Source organism: Macaca fascicularis, chromosome 4 (genome assembly GCF_037993035.2).
Source record: "Macaca fascicularis isolate 582-1 chromosome 4, T2T-MFA8v1.1".
In the NCBI taxonomy this organism is placed as follows: Eukaryota; Metazoa; Chordata; class Mammalia; order Primates; family Cercopithecidae; genus Macaca; species Macaca fascicularis.
This window is the reverse complement of record NC_088378.1, coordinates 144,833,830-144,852,534: the sequence shown is the minus strand read 5'-3', so window position 1 is coordinate 144,852,534 and position 18,705 is coordinate 144,833,830. Positions and strand designations below refer to the sequence as shown.

Genomic DNA, 18,705 nt, shown 5'->3' with positions numbered 1-18,705 from the left:
CATAAAAAGCACTGTGGCTTTTTCCTTTCTCTCTCTTTCTCTCCTTCTTCCCTCTGGAGGAAGCCAGCTGACATGTTGTGAGGGCACTCAAGCAGCCCCATGGAGAATACCAACATGGTAAAGAACTAAGACCTCCTGCCAATAGCCGGTGAGTAGCTGAGGCCCCCTACCAAAAACTGTACCAGTGAACCATCTCGGAAGTGGATCCACCTACCTGAATCTTGTCTTCAGATGACTGTAGTCTTGGCCATTAAGGTTTAGGGGTAATTTGTTACACAACAGAGAACTAATACATATAGCTATAGCCAACCAACCTGTGTCACCAAACCCCACCTTTCATTTAGTATTTAATGTCTAGAAGTCCATCTTTGTCCTCTCACCTGGTTCCCTGGCTCACTAAGCTCTTGTTCCAGATCTTCGACTACAGCCACAGCCTCCTCCCCACTCTCTGGATGGTGCTCCCGCACCCAGGCCTGGAGCTCCTCAGGCAGGATAGTCAGGAACTGCTCCAGCACGAGCAGCTCCAATATTTGCTCTTTGGTGTGGATTTCTGGCCTTAGCCACTGACGACAAAGTTCTCGGAGCCGGCTCAGAGCTTCTCGGGGACCAGGAGTCTCTTGGTAACAAAACTGCCTAAAAAGTTGTCGGGAGGCTTCTTGGCCAGAAAAGTTGTTCACTTGAAGGTGGGCTTCTTGATCCCAGGTAGGGTCTTCCTCCACTTTCACAATCTTAAGATCGTACTGTTCCTCTGTTGAAGCCATTCCTGGGGTTAATTTAGAAGGCTTACTCTGGCTTTAGGTGAAAGGATAACTGTGATTTAAAATTTTCTGATTTAATCTTCCTTAGAAGACACCTGATGATAGAGCATTATATATTAATGGAAATAAATCATAAAGTAGTGGGGAAAAAAGCAAAGTATGGAAATATGAATGGTATTCTATCATTTATGTTAATACAATGTATATATGGTTACTGACTTACATATGTTTAGCAACTGGGAAAAGGTTATTCCAGAGTACGTTAATGGCCTCAAGTCTTCCCCCTTCCCTGTAGCCATGTATTAATATTTTGCAGTGCCCTTCCATTGTGACACTGAATTCAACAATATGACTTGATTTTGCCAATGATATTAGCAAATGTGATGCATGCAGAGGTTTGAACAGTACTTGTGTAACTGGGTTTGCTTACTCTTGCCCTCTGAAATTGCCAGAAGAAGGATATTTTTTCAGATGATAAGAGACATGTAGGACAGAGCCAGATCACCCCAGTGGAGTAGATGAGACCATCCTAGATTAGTTGACAGCCAGCTAACTGCCAGACATGTGAGCAGGCCTAGCCTGAGGTCTGCAGAGCTGCTGAATGCAGATGTATAAATAGGGCCTGCCCACCCTAGGTAAGCTATGCCCCATATACTCACGTGCTATACATAAGTTTATCACTATATGCCACTCATGTTTTGTGGCTATTTATTATACCACATTATTATGGCAACAGATAACTGATATAGAAGGGTGAACCTCTGGGAAGGAAAATTAGGTAACTGTGGAATAAAAAAGCAAGAGATATTTACTTTTTGAGCATAGACATGATGCTAAAAGGAAATGCTCATTGCAGCATTTCATATTTCAGATTTTCAGATTAGGGATCTGTTAAGTTTAATGCAAATATTCAAAAATCCAAAATACTCTGATCCCAGGGGTTTTGGATAAGGGATACTCAGTCTGTAGAAGTGATTTAAAGGCCTGGGCAATATGTTTATATGGTAGATCTAGGAGGAGAACAGGATATATAAAACTAGCTATAATATCAGATGATTAATGCTGTAATAGAGGCCTCGCCAGAATATTCAGGGAGTAAAGAATAGAAAAAATAATTTCTGACTGGGTATGCAACATTGAAAGAATATGACTTAGGGGCAAGTACATTTGAATTAGGCTAAAATCATGAACAGGAATTTATCAGGCAGAGAAAGGAAGGGATCCGCCATCATAAATCAAGCAAACAACATGAGGAAAGGTATTTAAGGGCACACACAACGGCGATAAGGACAGGCAAAGCTGAACTATAGAATATCGGTTGTGGGTAAAAATGTGAGAGATGAGGTTAAAAAGATGCATTATAGGGGACAGAAAACGGCCTTCAACTCTAGGCTGAGACATTAGACTTTACTACATGGAACACTGAGAGGCAAGGCTTTTATTTCATTGTCATGGTGTTAGATCTGTATTTAAAAAAATATTGAGTAAGATTCAGGATGGAAATGGTAAGAATATGTTGCAGCGTTGTGGCCTTTTAAGTTGGGAAGTTTAATGGTAGTTACACTGATACAATGTTGACTTTAGTGGTGTAATTTAAGTTTTATCTGACTTTTGCCCAATGCTAATGGAATCATTAAGGTCTGAGAGCACTTGGAAGTTTTTCAGTTACACTTTATTGGGTGAAAATGCATTTATTCCATTCATTCATATATCATGTGTCTGTTAGGTGTCTGGAATAGTGTTGAGGTGCTTAGTTCAAATTGGTGAAAGGAAAGGTCCCTGCCTTTATGGTATTTACCGTGGGAAAGACAGACCTTAATAAAATATTCACATAAAATTATGTTACAGAATTGAGAATTTGAAGAGTTACAAAGACCATGGCATTTATTATTTGTCAATGTCCAAGGCGATATGTATATCTTTTTACTCCTTACTGTATTATCTGGTAATTTGGTTTGTTGAGTCTTCAGTTCAGGAAGACTGAAAGTCTGACAGTTTCTAATTATGAATTTGTATTGGATTCCATTATTATTAAACATGTAGCTTCTTGTGGCCTTAGGTTTATAGTCAAAAATTGTTCTACAAATATGGGTTCTGTACTTTAATGCTATTGAGAAACCATGGAGATACAGCTGGCTCTTTTTGTTTTTTTTTTTTTTTTTTTGGTTTTCTGGATCACTACAGGCAATCTCTCACATACCCAAAGCCACAGGTGGAGTATTCCTCCATCAGTTGTATTCTTCTCCCCACAATTGGTGCTTAGGATTTACCTCCTGGTCTTATGCCACCATGAACTGTCTTTATCCTTAATGCATAGCACAGTGCCTGGCCCACCGTCAGTGCTCCAGAAATGTTTTCCAGGCAAATAAATATATTCTCCCCTCCTATATCCCCTTTCACTTCATCAAGCCATGGTAAGGACAGGGAAGGGAACACAGAAGGGAAAATACACTCTTTATTCTTGTCCCCCCAAACCACTCCTGTTCCCAGGATGTATATGCATTACCCTATGTTCCCCAGTCCTCCCATCTCTTCCTATCTCCTCTCCCAAACGGCTACAGATTACAGACACTTCTTAGTTTTAAAATGCCTAGAGGACTTACAAGTCTGGACTTGCCACAAAATTATGAATGCATCATCAATGTTTTGTTTACCTGATTTATTTGATTAAATGCAAATTTGGTGTCATCTGATATCCTAGCAGGGAACAAATACTTGATAGACATCTGACAAATTAAATGGAATAAGCTATTTAAAATCATCTTTAGTGAAGTACTGCAGTACAGTGAATAATGTTCATATCCTGTGACCTCTCTAAGCAGTAATGATCATAGTACTCCTCTTATAAGTGTTGTGATTATACAAGGTAATGCATATAAAAAGCTTAGCACAGCACCTGGCCCATAGCAATTATTACATAAATATCAATGAGCAGGTATTATTAGTAAAGTAGTATTAGTAAATTGAATATCTTCATAGAGGAAATAAACCCAATAAAATAAAATATTGATGTCATGTGTTAATACTCAGTGGACAGCTGAAAATACTAGAAGAAATATTCCAGAAAATCCAGGACAGACAGTGACCAGTGGTGACCTCCCATTTGTGTACTGAAGCCCATCTCTAGATCCCACCAGGGGTATCCCCCTGAACATCCCAACAACAGCTCAAAAGCAACATTAAAAATTGGATTCATTTTTCCAGGGTGATATGAAACAGGCCAATTTATGACTAATTACCAATTGACTCCAAACATTTGGCATTGGAAGATGATATATAAAAGGAGATAAAGAAAAAGATATGGCCAGCTACAAATACAAGACAAAAATCTCAGTGGACCAGAAACAGAAACACAGAGTAGTTAGTGGAGTTGATGCTGTGGGCTAACTGACTTGACTGTAGAAACAGTCAAAGACATCCTAGAATTCAACTCCTGCAGGATTAAATGTGGTATGTCTCAGCTTGTAGGGAACCAGGCTCACTGTTTCATGCCAGGGCATGAAAGGGGGATAAAAAAATAAAAGGCAGTTGACTGCTGACTCAACTTATGACTTTATCAGCAACTAAGGCTCAGGAGGCAAGGGACAAGGAGAGACTCATTACTGGTAACTGATCCATTTACTTGCTCATTTAGTCAATAAATGTTCATTGAGCACCCATAACATACCAGGTACTTGGCTGGGCACTAGGGCTACAGTGGTGAAAAAGATGGGACCAGGCCCTGTTTTGCTGAAGTATATATTTTAACAGGGAAGACAAACTGAAAATAAAAGCAACAACAAAAATAAGTAAGGAGGCAAATAAAATAATTATGAGTTGTGATGATTACTTTGAGGAAAATAAACGAGGCACTGAGTTACCAAATACATGTAGCCTATTTAGATGAGGTGGTGGGAGGTGAGGTAACATTTAAGCTGAGCCCTTAAGTGCAAAAGAAGTGAGCCATACAGAGTAGGGATGAGGGACGGGAAGAGCACTCTGGACTATCCAAAGGCCCTGAGGAAGTGCATGCTGCCATCAAAGACAGGAGAGGAGGCTGGAGTGTCTACAGTCATGTGGGAGAAGAGTGGCAAAATATTAGGCTGGCAAGACAAGCAGGAGTCAGATCATGTAGGGCATAGGAGTTAGGATTTTATAAATGCAATAGAGAAACCACTGAAGGCTTTACGAAAGGAAGTGACAAGGCTGAATTATGTACTGAGAAGCTCTGCTACTGGATGGAGAATGAGCTGAGGGAATCAGGGTAGAGGCAAGAGTGGAAGAAGAAAGCAAGAGTAGAAGCAGAAGAGGCAAGAGTTGAAAAAAGGGTAAAGTGGAGGGGGTGAAGGCTATTGCACTGAATCTGGAAAGACTTCCACTTAGTTTAGATGTTACTGTACACATGAAAGGAGAAACAGCTTAACCTTTGTAAAAGCAGTTCAGTCACTGGACAATCAATTTATGGAGCTGTGCTAAGAGCTGGGAATACACAGGTGTTTATAGCTCTTGAGGATATAATTACAATACAATAAAATAAAAGCCATAATTTGAAAAATGTATACAAGGTATACTCCTGGAGGAAGTGGGAGAGCTCATCCTAAATACAAGATTAAGTTTCTATGCATTGCCTGTAATCCACAAAGGAATTCATTAATCCGTAAGTGTCTATGAGGTGTCAGACAGCAAAGAGTGAAACAGTGCAGAGTTTGATGTGTCCCCATTGTCCTTCACTGAAATAAAAACATGGCAGAAAGAGCATAAAAGAGAATGTTTTCATCGTGAGAACGTTATCTCACGTCAGCATAATTAGCAACAGCAACAAAGAGATCATGTAAATCACAAATCATCTGTGTTGTAAAATACATCCCAAAGGATAACCAAGTACGATGACAAGAAAACAGAGGAAGAACTTAGATACCATGAGGAAACAGTCAAATCAAAAATTGGGGATGCACTACAGGAAGACTGGAAGAGCCTCCTTTTCAACAAGGCAATGGGATGGGAGGAAGGGAGGCAAAGGGTAAAATTGCCCTAGATTGAGACTTAACTACATGCAGTGAGTGGTCTATGATTGGATGCTAGTTGGTACAAACAGGTGTAAAAGACATCTGTGGAACAACAGGGGGTGGAGGGATTTAAACATGAACTAGGTGTTAGGTGAAGCGCCTACACTTAGTTGGGTGTGCTAATAATATTGTGGCTATGTAGGGAAATGTCCCTAATTTTTAGAGATGCATTAGAAACTAGAGGTGACAAGTTATGAGGTTTGTGGTTTTACAATATTTAAAGAAAACATTATATGCGACAAACATTGCATAATGTTGACTTATTAAATAAAAGTTACGTGTATATAGGAAATAAGGCTTTTGAATAAGGCTTTTGACAGGGAGCGAAGTCCACCCCTTCTCTACCTCTCGACCTCCGTTTCGCTGCTAAAGCTCCTCCCTCTCTAGGGGTCTCTTCCACCACCCTGTGAAAGGAGCTACCTAGCTTGCCTTAGGTAGATAGCAAGGGAAGGGTCCCTGGAGAGCCCGCCCCCGTCCATGGGTCAGTGTCTCATCTCCACATAGCATAAAACGCAGCCTGGGAAAACATTCACGTTGCAGACACCGATAAGGGAACTAGCACAGGGTGTTGTGCCTATAGATATGCCCACGGCTGCACAGATAGAAAAACCTCGGGCCGTTTGGATAAAAACTTGCACAGAACCTCCAGCTCACTCAGATAAGGGAACAAGGCCTGGCACATAATGCCTTTGTCCTTTGTATAGTCAGCAGGTTCCCAGGAAAAGTTTCTTCTCCTTTGTGGGTATGGGCACGGTGGGCTCTGGTAGGTTCCGGCGGGAGCTCTACTTTCCTTCATTAGCACGATAAGCCCAGCTTCTATGAATCATCGCCTCAGCCCCTGATTGGTCCGGGTCCAAGCTTTCACATCAGATTCTGATAGGTCCTGGGCCAAGCTAAGCCGCATCTATGAATCATCATTTCAGCTCCTGATTGGTCCTGGGCCAAGCTCAGTCAAGCGTTCGCCAAGACAGCCCGCAGACTAAGCGCATTCTCCTTTCCAGTCCACAAAAACGTCAGAACGGGCCCCATAGTGGGTACTCCGGGTCGGGAGCCTATCTCTGCTGGCAGAGAGCTTTTTCTTTTCGCTTATTAAACTTTCGCTCTAACCTCACCTTTTGTGTCTGCGCTCCTTAATCGTCTTGGAGGCAGGACAAAGAGCTCCGGGCGTTATCTCAGACAAGGAAAGGCTGTTTAACCTTCAGGATCAGGGGCGGGACCTCCACCTACTCCACTGGGACTTCAGGCCAGTGAATGTGTAGGGGCGTGGGTCACGCCTGCGCAGACGTTCCCTCCCCGCCTACTTCGAGGCACAGACCTGAAATGTTCCGGGAGCCTGGCGGGTCGCGACCAGGGACCAAGACTCACCTTCGGGGCACCGGGAAGCTACGGAACAGGTGGCGGGGCTGCAGCACCCCAATGACCGATCAACCGCAAAGGCCGGAAATGCGTCAGCCGTTCTGAGCCCACTGGCTGAAGCCAGGCAACTCTTTCCTTTCTAGGAATTCCAGAGGTGGCTGCATCTTGGTGACTGCCTTATTGCAAAACCCGGGGCCAAAAATCCCAGCCTCACTGGTTACGAGGCGGAGAAATGCGGCGAGGGATTTCTATGGGGAGCGGCCCCCAGCATTTAGGAGCTAGATGGTCATCGAGACGCAAAACATTAGAGCTGGAAGGTGTTAGGAAGATATAAAGGAAGAGAGCGAGTAACAGGAGGCAATTCCACGGCCAAACAGGTTTATTCACAGGAATAAGCCTGCGAAGAGTTCCAGTCAGGAATCTGGCTGATACTCTGATCGCTTACAAGCTGAGGCTTTTATAATAAAGTTCCTATTGGGGAGGGGTTGGGGAAGTGCTGGCCAGTTGGAACTGTTTGCAGACTTTCCAACTGGGGACAGATGTGGTTAGGGTCATTGGGCTCTGTTGCGGTTAGGGCTGTAATGCTCTGTTGAAGCTGAGGGCAGGGTTAACATTTGCTTTGTTTCTTGAGAACACAGTCATCAAGGTTGTAAAATGGCATCACTATTGTTAGTCCTCACAGAAGAGACTTCATACTTTTTCTGTCTCTAATACTTACCTATGCTTCTCCTAGTCTGTCCACTTCCTCTGGTCTCTTTGACATCACAAAGGGGAGATGGTAATGGTGGGGACGAGAATACAGAGTTGTTTTTGTTGTGGTCTTGTTATTTTGTTTTTTACTCTCAAACCTCTGTCTTCTGGAATCCCAAAGTCTAGAAGAAGAGCATGTAAACAAGTAACTACGTAAAACTGATGCATGTGAAATGAAGTAAAATAAAATCAGTGCTTGTAAATCGATGAGGATAGTCTCTGGAACATATAAAATGCTAAGTACGTATGTAGGAAATAAATGTATGTATTAGTTTGAATTCGTGGCATGAAAGAGAGAGGAAAACTAATGGGGCAAAACAAGAAGCAGCAGGAATCTGCCAATGTGCACTGGAAAAGGAGCAAAGGAAATAAATTTCTGGGAGAGGGAATCAAATGTACAAAAGCAGAACTGGGGTGAGATCCTTTGGTACATCCACAGAACTGGGCTGATAGCATGACTGGAGAGTGGATTATGTGGCAGGGGCACCAGCTCTTACTTTTTTTGGATCCCTAACCAAGGAATTTGAGCAATCTGATCAAATTTACTTCTAGAAATGTTATATTGGCAGCCATGTGGGGATGGACTGTAAGGAAATGAGTCTACAAGCAGGGAGACCAGCTAGGAGACTACTACAAGAATCCAGGGTAGAGAGAGTGAGGGCCTGAATCAAGGCAGTAGCAATAGAAATCGAGAAGACAGATAATACATGTTAAGAGGTTGAATTGATTTTTTACAATTCATTCCATATATAGGAAATCCATATATAGATTTCCATTGAATGCTATCTTTGTGCCAAGGGCTTGCTGGATATAATAATGAAGGACACAAAGTCCTCATCCTCATGGGGTTTATAATGTAATGAGGAATACAGACAGAGGGAGATCCATTTTATACAATTCAAGAGACCCTACTTGAGAAAAAGAATTCAAAATTACAAGTACAAACATAGGTATGAAAATGGAGATTTAGGTCAGGTGTAATAGCTCACACCTGTAATCCCAACACTTTGGGAGGCCAAGATAGGAGGATCTCTTGAGTCCAGGAGTTCAAGACAAGCCTGGGTGACATAGTAAGACTCTGTCTCTACAAAAAATAAAAAATATTAGCCAGGCACAGTGACTCATGCTATTAGTCTCAGCTACTGGGGAGGCTGGGCAGGGAGAATCAGCAGTTGTAGTAGCCATGATCATGCCACTCCACTCTAGCTTGAGTGACAGACTGAGACACAGTCTCCAAAATTAAAAAAATATATATAAATAAAAAAAAAGAAAAGAAAGAAGGAAAAAGAAAAAAAAATTGAGATTTAGCATGGAAAATGGGCCAGGCATGGTGGTTCACGCCTGTAATCCTAGCACATTGAGAGACTGAGGCAGGCAGATTGCATTAGCTCAGGAGTTCAAGACCAGCCTGGGCAACATGGTGAAACCCCATCTCTACCAAAAATACAAAAATTAGCCAGGCATGGTGGCACATGCCTGTGGGTCTGAGGTGGGAGGATTGTTTGAGCCTGGGAGGTGGAGGTTGCAGTGAGCTGAGATTGTGCCACTGCATTCCAGCATGGGTGACAGAGTAACACCCCATCTCAAAAAATAATAATAATAAATAATAAAAATAGAATGGAAAATACATTCTTTATATCACATTACAATTTTTTTTTTGAGATGGGGTCTCATTCTGTCAACCAAGCTGGGGTGCAGTGGTGTGAGCATAGCTCACTGCAGCCTCAAACTCCTGGGCTCAAGCAATCCTCTTGCTTCTGCCTCCTAAAGTGCTGGGATTAAAGGTGTGAGCTGCTGTCACCACACTCGGCCATACTACAGATTTTAAAGTCTCCCAACCATCACAAACAAAAATCAGAAAAATAACAAAATATTTTTATTATTTAACTGCCTGACACCTATAGTAACTCTCCCCTAATTTGTTGGCTTTATGTTCTTGGACTGCTTCTTCATACGTTAATTTCATAATTTAAATTTTTCTAGAAAGAATAAAAAGTTAATGTAGCCTTTCCTCTAGCATAGTTGATCAAAAGCTTTTCAAATTGTTGACATTTGAGTAAACTTCTATCAAGTTTCTTTCAATTATGACCTACAAGATTTCAGGACATTAAAATTTTTTTATGTGGGGACTAATCTGAGAATCTCTGTGTTGATGACACATTAACTAGTTGGTCTTAGATGTCCTCATTGCCAATGGCATATTATGTTGTTTTTGTCAATATCGGTATTTTGTGTCAAATGTGCAAGAAATTTAAATCTCTTTTCAATGTGTTCAGTGATTCACTTTTCTTCACTAGAGAATTAATCCAAGAGCCTATTTTTTACCATATTCAAAGTTTAGCTTTTTTTCTTAATGAGTTGCTGATTTCATATACTTTGACATTGTTTCTTTTGTTATAATTTGCTTCCTGATGTCAGAATAATTTCCATTGATTTTATTATCTTTCTTTTGTTTCTCATTCCATGAACTTTTTTGGCAGGGGGTGGGGAAGGAGTCTTGCTCTATTTCCCAGGATGGAGTGCAGTGTCTCGATCTCAGCTCATTGCAACCTCTGCCTCCCGGGTTCAAGCGATTCTCATACCTTGAGTATCTGGGATTACAGGCATGTGCCACCACGCCCAGTTAATTTTGTATTTTTAGTAGAGACAGGGTTTTGCCATGTTGGCCAGGCTGGTCTCAAACTCCTGACCTTAGGTGATCTGCCCACCTTGGCCTTCCAATGTGCTGGGATTACAGGCATGAGCCACCATGCCCAGCCTCCATTAATTTTTAAATTTAAATTTGCTCTCAGTTCTTTAATAAATTATTTCATTTTGTAATTTAGCATTTATTGCTTAAATCATGCCAAAATATCTTTTCAAATTGTAGTTAAAATGATTTATTTCTAAGATAGTGTCCCCTTACCAGATGCTAAAATTCTCTGTTGTTATTTCAGTGCCACTCAACAAGAGAAAAATAAGAGATGGGGAGTCAGAAATGGAAACAAACAAACAGTGGTTTAAACACCTGTTGCTAAAATATCCATTTTTTCCCGTCAAATTTTGCAAGTTTATGAACCATGTAAACACATTGCTAGGTATCATTCCAGGCCAGGGCATTTGAAGAAACATGCAAATGTAGACTCACTTATGCTTTATAGACTTAAAAATAAACCCATTTCTGAATAAGTAAGTGCTGCAGTGGAAATAGACAGGAATCTGATGACTGTTACAGTAATTACAGTACCCATCTTTAATTTATCACAGCCTAATTGGAAATAATATTGTATCACTTCACATTTTAGTCTTAGTTGCATATTTAACACTTTCCATTTCACATATAGACAGAAACTTACAACACTATTATTCCTTTGCTCTTGCCCATTGATATGGTTTCGCTGTGTCCCTACCCAAATGTCATCTTGAATTGTAGTTCCCATAATCCCTACATGTGGTGGGAGGGGCCCAGTGGGAGGTAATTGAATCATGGGGTGGTTTTCTCCGTGCTATTCTCATGATACTAAGGTCTCATGAGATCTGAGGTTTTATAAGGGGTTTTCCCCTTCACTCTGTTCTCTTCTCTCTCCTGCCACCATGTGAAGAAGATGTTGCTTCTCCTTCTGCCATGATTGTAAGTTTCCTGAGGTCTCCCCAGCCATGCAGAACTGTGAGTCAATTAAACCTCCTTTCTTTATAAATTACCTGGTCTTGGGTATTTCTTCATAGCAGCATGATAACAGACTAATACACCCATCTTTTGTAGTACTATTCTTATATATTTTACTTCTCTGTATGTTGTAACTGCCAGCTTAAAATGATACTATTTTTGCTTTAAATGATCCCTTGTTTTTTAAAGAAATTAACTAAAAAGCAAGGCTTTTATATTCACATGCATATTCACCATTCTGATGCTCTTCATTCCTTCTTGTAGATCTGAGTTTCCAGCCTCACCTCCCTTCGGTCTGAAGATTTTTTGTTTTTCTTTAGGGTTTGGTTTTGGTTTGGTTTGGTTGGTTGGTTTTCCATGCAGGTGCAAGTCTGCTGGAGAAGGATTTTTCAGTTTTCATTTAATAGAAAATGTCTTTATTTCACTCTTATTTTTGAAGGACATTTCCACTGGATTTAAAATTCTGGGTTAGGAGTGACATCAGAAAGATGGCAGAATTGGAAGTACTAGCCCTGTTCCCCTACAGAAATGCTGATTAACAATTATATATGGATCAACATATCCTTATGAGAATTCTAGAATCAAGTTTAAAAGTTGCAGTACCCCAGGTGAACTAAAAGCCAAAACTGCTACATTGAAATGGATAAGAAGTACAATTTCACTTTACACAATGTCTTAGTCCAGTCAGGCTGCTATAACAAAATACCTTAAACTGAGTAATTTATAAACAACAGAAATTCATTGCTCACAGTTCCGAGGGCTGAGAAGTCCAAGGTCAAGGCAATAGCAGATTTGGCATAGAGTGAAAACTTTTCTCTACTTTATAGATATGGTGCGTTCTATGTGTCCTGTTTTGGTAGATGGGGCAAATAGGCTCCCTCTAGCCTTTTCTTATAAGGGCACTAACCCCATTCATGAGGGCAGAACTCTCATTACCTAATCACTCCCAAGTCCTCACCTTTTAATGCCATCACCTTGGGGGCTAGGTTTAAATGTAAGAATTTTGGGGGAACATAAACTTCAGACCATAGGGGTCATGTCAGCCCTTCCCCCAAGTGGGCACAGCTCAGAGCTAGGTGACAATGTCCTGGCTTATGAATTCTTTCTTGGGAGAAAGAAAAAATTGGAGCATGCATCCTCTGTTCTGGCTCTTTGGAGGGTGGCCCAAAGGACTGGTTTCTATCTTACCTCATTCGGAGAGCTGAGGGAACTGTCATAGTTTGGATGCCTGGGAGCCACTAAAAACAAAGAAGAGTTGGGGTAGCTTATGAGCTGCATAAATAACCCTGAGAAATAGCATGGGCAAAAGAATGATCAGGGCCTTGCATTGTTGGCATATACTGTAAGACGTGTCGGAAGACAAAAGGCCCTAGAAAGAATGTTCTACTAATATTTTTTTTAGAATTTAAGTAGAAAACGTATTTATAATGACTTTGAAATGGTAGAGCTGTTTTTGAGGACCACAGATGCGTTGGAAGAAAGCAATGGAATTGGGTGATTATGAATGTAAGGCGAAGTGAAAAATTCAGAGACATTCCTGGTACCATATAAAGAGTCTCCTTCAGCCACAGGGAAGCAAAGGCTGAGGATCAGGCCTGGGGCTCAGCTGAATGTGTAGCAGAGCTTGAGAAAAGATGTCACATCCAGCAGGCTTGCTACGCTAATGCCAGAGAGCTAATTGGAAAGAAATGGAACTCTACAATTGAGGATACGGGTATCTAGGCCAAAGCACTAAAAAGTCTTGACTCCTCAGATTCTCCTGAACCCTATGGACCTTCAAAAGTATCCCATTCCTCCCTAGTGTTCTCTACTTGCTTGAAGATGTGTGCCTGCTCAGGACACACCTCACCACCACAACTGGACACTACGTTAGTTCCTAGGGTTACATCACAGCAAAATCTGGCTAGATAAGTACTGGGTCTGCAAAGGGAGTAAAAACACTATCTACCAAAGTTGCTGTAGGACCTAGCCAACACGTAGTGTCAGAACCTAGGATCATACATATAGAATTGGATCCTAAGAGAGCTGGGTCAACAGGAATCTGATATATAAACTTGGATAAGAAAGAATGTATCAAGATAGAGACACTCTACTATGATTTAATATTCTGGCAAGGGCCCTGGGAGATGTTGCTTATATACAGATGAATATTATTTGATCCATAGTACTTTTTAAAAAAATCAAGGGTAAGTGATAAGGCTGAGGGCAACTATCATAATAAAAAGTCTCAAGTCCTTCTGCAGTTTTTGGACTAGAGCTAATTCTCAGAACTGGCTGTGTCCCCAAGAGGACAGACCATGTAGCACTAAACCAAATAGCATATGGAACATTTCCCCAAGTCTTCTACAGAAAGACTGCAGTCCAGGACATTTATTTAGTTAGATATATATTGAAGAAAGGAGGAATATCCAAAGCTTTTTAGGATGAACCTTTTACACAAAGTGTGAGTTGACATTGATACCTAGGTACCCAAAGTGTCATTGTGGCCTCCTGTTAGGATGTGGGCATATAGGGGCCAGATAAGAAATGAAGTTCTGGCCCAGATAAGGCTCATATTGGGTCAACAGACACTCTCTGCCTGCATTGGTCATTTCTCTCATTTCTGAATATAAAACAATATATATTACTCTCATTTCTGAATATAAAAATATGAACATACTTTAGAGTTGGAGTAACCCCACGTTGATCATTTGGGCTAGGGTTTATTATAGAATTATTGTACTGGAAAAAGCCAAGTGGTTGTTTCTGAAACTGCTACCCATTCCCCAACCAAAAGTACTCAGAAAAAAATTTTTGCATCTCAGTGGGAGTGGAAAGGTTAATATCAATCTTAAAGATGAAAAGAATACAAAGGTGGTAGACATGATTATCCCCCACCTTTATCTCACCAGCTCTCTACAAAGCCAGGCAGACTCTGAAGAATGACAGTTAACTACTGCAGACTCAACCAAGTAGTAGCCCCAGTTGCAGCTACAATGCTATATGCAGTATATTTTCTGTAACAGATTAATATGACTTCAGGTACATAATGTGTAGTCATTGATTTGGTAAATGCATTCTTTTCCATCCCCCTTAGAAAGGGGGAACAAAAGCATGAAAAGATACACAAAGGTTTCTATTTCTGGTTGTTTCCCAGGGGCTATGTTATCTCTCCTGCCCCCTATCATATTATAGTCAGAAGGGATGTGGACTAAAGGTACAATTCTAAGGGTGTTATATTGGTTCACTCTACTGATAATGTATTATTCAGACCACATGAGAAAAATGTGATATGTTAGAGGCCTTGTTAGGATACATTTTCTACAGAAGCAGGGAAATATATTCAATTAAGATGTAAATGGAAAGGTAGGGCTGCCACAAAGGTTTTTTGGCCTCTTTTTTCTAAGACATCAGCGACAAAAGGAGTCACTACCCTGGCAGAAGTTAATGGTTCCAATATATCTTCAATGATATATTCTTCAATGAAGAATTATTCTTCAATAATATTCTTCAATGAAGAATTATTATAATTCTATCAGATCCACCAAGATACCAGATTGGATAGGTCCAGCAACAGTGCCTCACAAGATATGTGTGGTATGTTCAGCATTGGACATGTGCAGGACTAGAGGGCAAATAAGCTTTCTGAGTAGGTGGCCCACATGTTCCTGTCATCCATCTCAACTGCACTAGCACCTATCTTTGAGCTCATCCTTGTGACTATAGGAGTGTGTGATAATTGTGTTTGGTGGAGTTTCCTTATGACTAATTGACAGAGGAGGAAAAATACTGAGTTTGGATTATTTGGGTTAAGTATCATGGTATGTTAGTAAAGGCTGAAAATGGATGGTGGCTATCTTAGAATTCCTCTCTGATGTGATCCTAGCATTAGTAGTCAAGGGAATTCCATCCAATGGGCAGAGTTTTGAATGGTACATCTAGTTAGGTGCAGTTAGTTATCTATATGGCTACAGGTAAAAATATATATAGTACATTTAGGGTAATGATGAATGTCATGTCTGGTTTTTAGGGAACTAGAAGAAAAAAGATTGGGCCAGACATGGTGGCTAACACCTGTAATCCCAGGACTTTGGAAGGCCAAGGCAGGTGGATCACTTGAGGTCAGGAACTCCAGATCAGCCTGGTCAACATGGTGAAACCAGTTCTCTACTAAAACTACAAAAAAAAAAGAGAAAAAATTAGCCAGGCATGGTGGCATGTGCCTGTAGTCCCAGCTACACAGGGGGCTGAGGCAAAAGAACTGCTTGAACCTAGGAGGTGGTGGTTGCAGTGAGCTGAGATTGCACCACTGTACTCCAACCCGGCAACACAGTGAAACTGTGTCTCAAAAAGAAAAAAAAAAGAAAGTAAAAGAAAAAAGAAAGAAAGGAAAGAAAAATGATTGGAAGATTGAAAACAAAGAGGTCTGGGAAAGAGTCATGTGGATGGACCTATAAGAGTGGGAAGAAAGTCCAAAGATCTCTGTTGTACACATTAAAATCCATTATAGAACATTCACCATGGAAAAGGCAATGAACAAATAAGCAGACAGAATGACCTTGCTGGTTTATATTAACCAGCCTCCATCATTAGCTACCCCAGTGCTGGCAGGATGGACTCATGAACAAGGTAAACATAGCAGCAGAGATGGAGGCTATCTATGCCTAACAGCATGGTCTCTCCCCGCTCAGTGGCGCCTGGCTATAACTGAATGTCCAACTTACTTGCAACAAAAATTAATATTGAGTATTGATACGGTAAAACATCATGAAGGGACCAATCCCATCAGTGGCAAGTGATTCATCTTGAATCACTAGAATTAACAAATATTCTGGTGTGGGTTTGCCTCTTCTGCTCACAGGACTCAGCTAGTACTATTATCCAAGAACATACAGAATCACTGATCCACTGACATAGGATCTGGCATAACTTCACATAGGTTCAAAGAAGGTGTAGCAGTGAGCACATGACCATGGGATCCACTGGTTCTATCACACACTTAGCCACCAGGAGCATGCTGGCCAGATAGAGCATAGCTTTGAAAGCATAGCTAAAGTACCAACTTACATATGATACCCTGAAACAATGGGGTGTCATCCTCCAGAGCAAAGTATAAACACCCTAAAACAATAATTATTATGTAGTGTTTGTTTCCTAGTACGCAAGTATACATGCCTGGGAACAAAGTATAAGTAGCTCTGAATTCCCTCACTCCTAGTGATCCACATAGGGAAAGATGTGCTTTCTATGTACCCTCTTGATTCTAGGCTCTGTGAGTCCAAAAGTCTTTGTTCCTAGAAGAACATTTTCACCATGACAAATACGGAGTCCCTGTAAACGGTAGGGCTGCCACACAGATTTTTTCGCCTCCTTTTTCTGACATCAGCAGACAAGAAGAGGAGTCACCACCCTGGCAGAAGTTGATGGTTCCAATATCAAGAGAAGGTAAGGCTGCTGTTACACAGTGGGGACAGGGAAAAGTGAAGTTTGTCACTCATGTTATCCATTAGGTTGTCTCTTACTTCTTGCTTCTCCTCAGTACAATCTTTTTATTTTTATTTTTATTTTTTTTAATTTTTATTTATTTATTTTTTAGACTGAGTCTCACTCTGTGTCTCCCAGGCTGGAATGCAGTATGCAGTGGCATGATCTCAGCTCACTACAACCTCTGCCTCCCAGGTTCAAGCAATTCTCATGCCTCAGCCTCCTGAGTAGCTGGGATTACAGGCACCCGCCACCACACCTGGCTAATTTTTGTGGTTTTAGTAGAGATGGGGTTTCACTGTGTTGTCCAGGCTAGTCTTGAACTCCTGACCTCAAATGATTCACCTGCCTCAGTCTCCCAAAGTGCTGGGATTATAGGTGTGAGCCATGGCACTCAACCTCCTCAGTACAATCTTTATTATTAAATGGACAAGTGCAACAGCCACAATCTGAGAGGAACATAGTTACCAGAGTGTTTTGGTCACCTACCAGGTAAACTACCTAAATGATCACAGATGATAGTAAAGGATGAGGGGAATCTAGAATGGATAGTAGAGGAGAGAGACAGTAAATATCCCTTATGACTTTAAGATATGCTACAACACTAGGAACTGTAAATCTTTTTACTAATCTATTCTTATAAATTTCCTCAGGAAGAAAGGAAATTATAAATATTCCTCTGGAATAGTTATTTCCGTTTCTTACTATACCAAACAAACAGGAGAGTAGGTAGCTGATGTCTCTTAATTGAGCCTGTCTCTGGGAATTTTCCTTGGTCAAAAAGTTGCCTCACAGAAGGTTACATTCCTTCCACCTCATGCCCCTTACATCAAGGCAAAGCAATTCTTAAGGACTGTCCCATCCCTTGAGCTCCTGAGAGGATCAGCTGGAGCCTCTCTTGTAACTGCACCACAGTTCAACTACTCTGCCTAGCCCTATTTCTTTAACTTCTCTTGAGTGTTATTCCTGAAAGCACAACTCACTAAAATTCTTGCTTAAAAATCCCAGAGTAACCTTATCTCTGATACCCTCTATTGTTCACTCCACCTCAGCCAATCTGGCTCTCTTGCTGTTTCCTCTACCAGGAACACTCTTCCTTAGATATGCAGAGGGCTAACTCCTTCATCTCCTTCAGATCTTGGCCAAAATGTCACCAGACTTACACCATCTTATTTATATTGAAGTTAGCCCCCTCTCATGCCAGGACTTCTCATCTCTCTACCCTGATTTTCTTCTTTTTCTTCCTCTCCTTTCCCTTTTTAAAATCACAGTGCTTATCAACTTCCATTCCAGTTTATGTATTTATTTATTCTGCTTAATTCTTTTCTTTGTTTTTGTTTATTTTATTTATTTATTTATTTTTGATTCAGTCTCCCTTGGAACATTAGCTGTATGAGAACAGGGGTCTTTACCTTTTATTGCCCTTGTTATATCCTGAGCATCTGAAACTATGTCTGGCCTAGACTAGTCAATTAACATTTTTGTTTATGTACAAGAGCTCCTACAGGGTAAGTCCTTTGAAGCTGCTGGGCCAATGTGTGTATCATTTTTAGGTTTACCATATATTTCAACTTTACTATATAATTCAAAATTGCTTCTTTAGATGAGTGTACCAATTTATAGTCCCAGCAACTATGTATGAGAGTCTCAAAATTTTCACATTCTTGTCAGTGTTGGTATAAAATGA

At 40.8% G+C, this 18,705-nt stretch overlaps 1 protein-coding gene across 9 annotated transcripts in view; it reads right to left on the bottom strand.

Moving 5' to 3' along the window:
• Positions 1–18,705, bottom strand: part of ZSCAN31 (zinc finger and SCAN domain containing 31) — a 28,386-nt gene that overhangs the window by 3,455 nt on the left and 6,226 nt on the right. For 2 of the 9 annotated variants that reach the window (XM_074038635.1, XM_074038637.1), the window contains 3 exons: positions 11,790–11,929; positions 7,878–8,031; positions 381–853 (listed from right to left, as the gene is read on the bottom strand). In XM_074038635.1, coding sequence (XP_073894736.1) covers positions 381–761 — 381 coding nt within the window. In that variant the 5' untranslated portion in view covers positions 762–853; positions 7,878–8,031; positions 11,790–11,929. Of the gene's footprint in view, positions 1–380; positions 854–6,915; positions 7,236–7,520; positions 8,032–11,789; positions 11,930–18,705 lie in introns of those variants that run through there. The other 7 variants (XM_074038636.1, XM_074038634.1, XM_074038639.1 and 4 more) reach the window with 7 other exon arrangements.